General features: G+C 52.5%; 1 protein-coding gene across 1 annotated transcript in view; it reads left to right on the top strand.

Moving 5' to 3' along the window:
- LOC120324875 (collagen alpha-1(XX) chain-like) overlaps nt 1–6,182 on the top strand; it is a gene marked incomplete at its 3' end in the record, with an annotated part of 16,308 nt that extends 10,126 nt beyond the window's left edge. Inside the window, exons 3-6 of the mRNA XM_039389542.1 lie at nt 577–713; nt 2,474–2,654; nt 5,096–5,255; nt 6,089–6,182. Of these exons, the coding sequence (XP_039245476.1) occupies nt 641–713; nt 2,474–2,654; nt 5,096–5,255; nt 6,089–6,182 (508 nt within the window). The remainder of the gene's footprint in view (nt 1–576; nt 714–2,473; nt 2,655–5,095; nt 5,256–6,088) is intronic.
- Between the last annotated feature and the right edge of the window lie 414 nt (nt 6,183–6,596).

Raw genomic sequence — 6,596 nt, 5'->3', positions numbered from 1 at the left:
GTTTTAATTTTCTGTTTTAATTTTCTGTTTTAATTTTCTGTTTTAATTTTCTGTTTTAATTTTCTGTTTTAATTTTCTGTTTTAATTTTCTGTTTTAATTTTCTGTTTTAATTTTCTGTTTTAATTTTCTGTTTTAATTTTCTGTTTTAATTTTCTGTTTTAATTTTCTGTTTTAATTTTCTGTTTTATTTTTCTGTTTTAATTTTCTGTTTTAATTTTCTGTTTTAATTTTCTGTTTTAATTTTCTGTTTTAATTTTCTGTTTTAATTTTCTGTTTTAATTTTCTGTTTTAATTTTCTGTTTTAATTTTCTGTTTTAATTTTCTGTTTTAATTTTCTGTTTTAATTTTCTGTTTTAATTTTCTGTTTTAATTTTCTGTTTTAATTTTCTGTTTTAATTTTCTGGTTTTTTTAAAGTTCTGAGGGAGCAAAGCTGAGCATTCCCCAGGATGGGCAAAGAGGAAGGAATTCCGGGATTTATGGACTTCAATGCCCATTTTTTAAACCAAGATGAGCTGGGGAAAAGCTCCTCTTCCCACTCCAAACCTGGAGCTAAATCCTCTTTTTTTCCCCGCAGATGAACAACTTCCCAGGCTCTGGGCTGATCCCAGGAATCCAGAAGGAGCTTCTTCCCAAGGGAAATGTTGCTGTGTGCCCGGATCCTGGCGCTGGCCCTGGCTGGGGTGTCCTACGGAGCTGGGGCTGCCCATGAAGGTCTGGAAAAGTGGGAATGCAGCACCTTGGGGGGGGTGATGGGACACATCAGGGAGGAAAAGGCCTTTTCCAAGGATTTCATGCCATGGATACACCCATGGATGATCCCAGGGTGGAGCTGCAGTGCTGCTCCCTTTGACTTTTCCACAGGATCCTTTTAGTTGGGATTATGTGGATAACGGAGCACCTGAGCTGGTCCCAAAAGGCAGGGATTAGGATTTCTGGGAAATCAGGGCTCTGCTCCTTTTCCCGCCTCTGCTCCTGCTCCTGGCATGGATGCACCCATGGATACACCCATGGATCCTTTTCCACAGGATCCTTTTAGTTGGGATTATGTGGATAACGGAACACCTGAGCTGGTCCCAAAAGGCAGGGATTAGGATTTCTGGGAAATCAGGGCTCTGCTCCTTTTCCCGCCTCTGCTCCTGCTCCTGGCATGGATACAGCCATGGATGATCCCAGGATGGAGCTGCAGTGCTGCTCCCTTTGACTTTTCCATAGGATCCATTTAATTGGGATTATGTGGATAACGGAGCACCCGAGCTGGTCCCAAAAAGCAGGGATTAGGATTTCTGGGAAATCAGGGCTCTGCTCCTTTTCCCACCTCTGCTCCTGCTCCTGGCATGGATGCACCCATGGATACACCCATGGGTGATCCCAGGGGGAGCTGCAGTGCTGCTCCCTTTGACTTTTCCATAGGATCCTTTTAGTTGGGATTATGTGGATAACAGAGCACCTGAACTGGTCCCAAAAGGCAGGGATTAGGATTTCTGGGAAATCAGGGCTCTGCTCCTTTTCCTGCCTCTGATCCTGCTCCTGGCATGGATGCAGGAAAACGAGGAATTAGGGGGAAATTAAGGACAACAAATTCTGTTGCTCTGGGAAGCTCCTGATTGCTCACAAGCCCCATCCAACCTGACCTGGGACAATTCCAGGGATCCAGGGGCATCTCAGATGGGAAACTTTGCCTGGGTGAGAACATGAAAATGAGGAATTAGGGGGAAATGAATCCTGTTGCTCTGGGAAGCTCCTGATTACTCACAAGCCCCATCCAACCTGGTCTTGGACAATTCCGGGGATTCAGGGGCATCTCAGGTGGGAAACTTTGCCTGGATGAGAACATGGAAATGAGGAATTAGGGGGAAATTAAGGACAACAAATCCTGTTGCTCTGGGAAGCTCCTGATTACCCACAAGCCCCATCCAACCTGACCTGGGACAATTCCAGGGATCCAGGGGCATCTTTGGATGGGAAAATTTTCCTGGGTGAGAACATGAAAATGAGGAATTAGAGGGAAATGAATCCTGTTGCTCTGGGAAACCCCTGATTACTTACGAGCCCCATCCAACTTGGTCTTGGACAATTCCGGGGATTCAGGGGCATCTCAGGTGGGAAACTTTGCCTGGATGAGAACATGGAAATGAGGAATTAGGAGGAAATTAAGGACAACAAATCCTGTCACTCTGGGAAGCCCTTGATTACCCACAAGCCCCATCCAACTTGACCTTGGACAATTCCAGGGATCCAGAGGCATCTTTGGATGGGAAAATTTTCCTGGGTGAGAACATGAAAAGGAGGAATTAGGAGGAAATGGATCCTGTTGCTATGGGAAGCTCCTGATTATCCACTTTATCCCACCTCTGCCTCTCTTCCCTCGCTGTGGAATCCCGGGGGCTCGCGGGTCTCCGGGGGGGTTTCCCTGCTCCCGGGCTCATTCCAAGGGGTGGGATGAACCCCCCTGCCCCTCTCCTCCCTCTCAGCCTGCAGGACAGCAGAGCTGGCCGACGTTCTGTTCCTCGTGGGACAATCCCAGGGCGAGGGCAGGGAGAGCTCCCGGCTGCTCCGGGACTTCGTCGGCAGCACGGCGCGTTCCTTGGAGAACCCGGGAATGGGGAAAGGAGGGATCCGGCTGGGAGTGGCGCTCTACGGGGAGGAACCAAGGTGGGTCCGTCCTTCCTCCCCTTCCAGCAGCTCCAGTGGGGTTCCTACATCCCTGGAACCCTCTGGGGGCAACCATGGCTTGAGTTCTGGAGCAAGGGTTGAGTTCCTGAGCAAGGGTTCAACCACCAGCACCTCGAGGTGCTTGGCCTGGGGGAGGAACCAAGGTGGGTCCATCCTTCCTTCCCTTCCAGCAACTCCTGTGGGGTTCCTACAGCGCTGGAACCCTCTGTGGCCAACCATGACCCCATGGTTGAGTTCCTGAGCAAGGGTTCAACCTCTTGAGCTGAGGGTTCAACCCTCAGCACCACCAGCACCTTGAGGTGCTTGGCCACAGAGAGGAACCAAGCTGGGTCAGTCCTGTCTCCACCTCCAGCAACTCCTGTAGGATTCCTACAGTCCTATAGGTCCAGATGGCCAACCATGTCCCCGTGGTTCAAGAGTTGAACCCTCACCAATGTCACCAGCACCTCGAGGTGCTTGGCCATGGGGAGGAACCAAGGTGGGTCCATCCTTCCTCCCCCTCCAGCAGCTCCTGTGGGGTTCCTACAGCCCTGGAACCCTCTAGGGCCAACCATGGCTTGAGTTCTGGAGCAAGGGTTGAGTTTATGAGTAGGATTCAACCACCAGCACCTCGAGGTGCTTGGTCACAGGGAGGAACCGAGGTGGGTCCATCCTTCCTTCCCTTCCAGCAGCTCCTGTGGGGTTCCTACAGCCCTGGAACCTCATGTGGGCAACCATGTCCCCATGGGTCAAGAGTTCAACTCTCTGACCCTACAAGTGCTGGCAATGGTGAAGAACCAAAGAGGGTCAGTTCTTCCTCCCCCTCCAGCAGCTCCTGTAGGGTTCCTGCAACCCTATAACCTCATGTGAGCAACCACGTCCCCACGGGTCAAGAGTTCAGCCCTCTGACCCTACAGGTTCTTGGCCACGGGGAGGAACCAAGGAGGGCCAGTCCTGTCTCCACCATCACCAGCTCCTGTAGGTTTCCTACAGCCCCATAACTCAAAATGGGCAAAAATGTCCCCATGGCTCAAGAGTTCAACCCTCAAAACCACCAGCACCTTGAGGTGCTTGGCCATGGGGATAAACCAAGGTGGGTCCATCCTTCCTCCACCTCCAGCAGCTCCTGTAGGGTTCCTGCAGCCCCATAACTCAAGATGGGCAACAATGTCCCCATGGTTGAGTTCCTGAGCAAGGATTCAACCACCAGCACCTCGAGGTGCTTGGTCATGTGGAGGAGCCAAGGTGGGTCAGTCCTGTCTCCCCTTCCAGCTCCTGTAGGGTTCCTACAGCCCTGTAACTCAAGATGGGCAACCATGACCCCATGGTTGAGTTCCTGAGCAAGGGTTCAACCTCCTGAGCTGAGGGTTCAACCCTCAGCACCACCAGCACCTCGAGGTGCTTGGCCATGGGGATAAACCAAGGTGGGTCCATCCTTCCTCCACCATCACCAGCTCCTGTGGGGTTCCTACAGCCCTGTAAGTCCAGATGTCCAACCATGTCTCCACGGCTCCAGAGCTGACCCATCCCCATCCTCTCGAGGTGCTCGCCTCTCCCGGGAAGCTCTGGAGGCCAGGAAGGATGGAGTCCATCCCGGCTCCAAGAAGTTCCCCAGTCCCCAAATTTGGGATTCCTGGTTTTGGTCATATTGGGGTTTTAGGATCACGGGGCTCTGGGGCTCATTCCCTGCGCTCCCTGGCGTGGAGAGGGGAATGGGATCCTGGAATCACGGCAGGGTTGGGGTTGGAAGGGATGTTAAAGCTCATCCACTTCCAACCCCAACACCTCCCACTATCCCAGGTTGCTCCAACCCGGCCTTGGACACTTCCAGGAATCCAGGGGCAGCCACAACTTCTCTGGGAAATCCATTCCAGCCCCTCCCCACCCTCCCAGCAGGAATTCCTTCCCAATATCCCATCTAACCCTGCCCTCTGGCAGTGGGAAGCCATTCCCTGTGTCCTGTCCCTCCAGGCCTTGTCCCCAGTCCCTCTCCAGCTCTCCTGGAGCCCCTTTAGGCCCTGCAAGGGGCTCCAAGGACTCTGTGGCCCCATTTGGAACTGGAATTTGGGGGTAGGCTGTGCCAGGAGCATCCAGAGCTTTGTTTTCCTTCCTGGATCCAGCGTTTCCCTTGTCTGGGAATGGTTATGCTGGAGAGAGACCTGGAAGCACAGGGGATGGATCCTAAACCCCCTCATTTCTGAAAATCCTGGAATGGTTTGGGTTGGAAGGGACTTTAAAGCCCATCCAGTTCCAACCCCAGGGACACCTCCCACTATCCCAGGTTGCTCCAACCCGACCTTGGACACTTCCAGGGATCCAGGGGCAGCCACAGCTTCTCTGGGAAAACGCCAACTAAAGATCCACGTTATCGCTGCTCATTCCCTTATTCCTTATCCTCGCTGCGTTTCCTCGCTCCTTATCCCGCCATTCCTCATTCCCAGGATGAGCATCGAGCTCACAGACCCTGCGACCGTCAGGGAAAAGCTGGCTGGAATTCTGGATCCATCCCTGGGAGGCAGCAGCCTGAGGACGGGAACAGCCCTGGCCTTTGCCACCCGGATCCTGTCCCGGCCGGACACGCGGAGAGAGGAGGCGGCAAAGGTGGGATATCCCTGGGAATTCCGGCTGGGTGGGGGGGGCAGGCATCACACCTCCAGCTCCGTTATCCCAAGGCCTGTGGCCTGTTTGGCGTCCCGGACCTGGAAGTTGTTTAAAGTCTGGGAATGCTGAACTGGAAGTAGTGGAAGGTCTGGGAATGCTGAACTGGAAGTAGTGGAAGGTCTGGGAAGGCTGAGCTGGAAGTATTGGAAGGTCTGGGAAGGCTGAGCTGGAAGTATTGGAAGGTCTGGGAAGGCTGAGCTGGAAGTATTGGAAGGTCTGGGAAGGCTGAGCTGGAAGTATTGGAAGGTCTGGGAAGGCTGAGCTGGAAGTAGTGGAAGGTCTGGGAAGGCTGAGCTGGAAGTAGTGGAAGGTCTGGGAAGGCTGAGCTGGAAGTAGTGGAAGGTCTGGGAAGGCTGAGCTGGAAGTAGTGGAAGGTCTGGGAAGGCTGAGCTGGAAGTAGTGGAAGGTCTGGGAAGGCTGAGCTGGAAGTAGTGGAAGGTCTGGGAAGGCTGAGCTGGAAGTAGTGGAAGGTCTGGGATCACTGAGTTGGATTTCTGAGTTGGACATAGTTTCAGCTGGATCCTGAACTGTCTCCTCTGGATCCAGTGGGAAGGGTGAGGCTGGATCCTGAAATGCCTGGAATGCAGTGCTGGGACACAGGCAGAGCTCCTGGAATCCGATTCCCTGGGAATTACCCTGGAGGTGTTGGGTCCTCTCAGGATTTAATCTCAGGACAGGAATTCCATCCAAAGCCTGGCTCCCAGTGGGAAATTCTCAGGAATTCCTCATGTTTCCCTTGCCTTCCCTGGTTTGTCCTCCCCCTATTCCCACAGGTGGTTGTTTTGATCACGGATGGGAAATCCAGCGATTCCGTGGAAGCCGAAGCCCAGGCCCTGCAGGATCTGGGGGTGACGGTGTTTGCTGTGGGTATGTATGGATCCATGGAATACTGATCCATGGAAAACTGTGTGTGCACCAGCACTCCATTCCCTGCAGAATATTCCTTATGTACAACCTCCCCTTCCCGTGAAAAATTGCCCCTTTCCCACTAAAACTTGCTGATCCTGAAATGTCTCTGGACCCAATGGGAAGTGTGAGGCTGGATCCTGAAATATCTCTGGATCCAATGGGAAGGGTGAGGCTGGATCCTGGAATGTCTCCTCTATATCCAATGGGAAGGGTGAGGCTGGATCCTGAAATGTCTCCTCTGGATCCAATGGGAAGGGTGAGGCTGGATCCTGAAATGTCTCCTCTGGATCCAATGGGAAGGGTGAGGCTGGATCCTGAAATGTCTCCTCTGGATCCAATGGGAAGGGTGAGGCTGGATCCTGAAATGTCTCC

Source organism: Pipra filicauda, unplaced genomic scaffold (assembly GCF_003945595.2).
Source record: "Pipra filicauda isolate LSUMZ 115617 unplaced genomic scaffold, ASM394559v2 scaffold1261_size30651_pilon, whole genome shotgun sequence".
Classification (NCBI taxonomy): domain Eukaryota; kingdom Metazoa; phylum Chordata; class Aves; order Passeriformes; family Pipridae; genus Pipra; species Pipra filicauda.
Note: the sequence above shows the minus strand (reverse complement) of the source record. Positions and strands in the feature narration are given on the sequence as shown.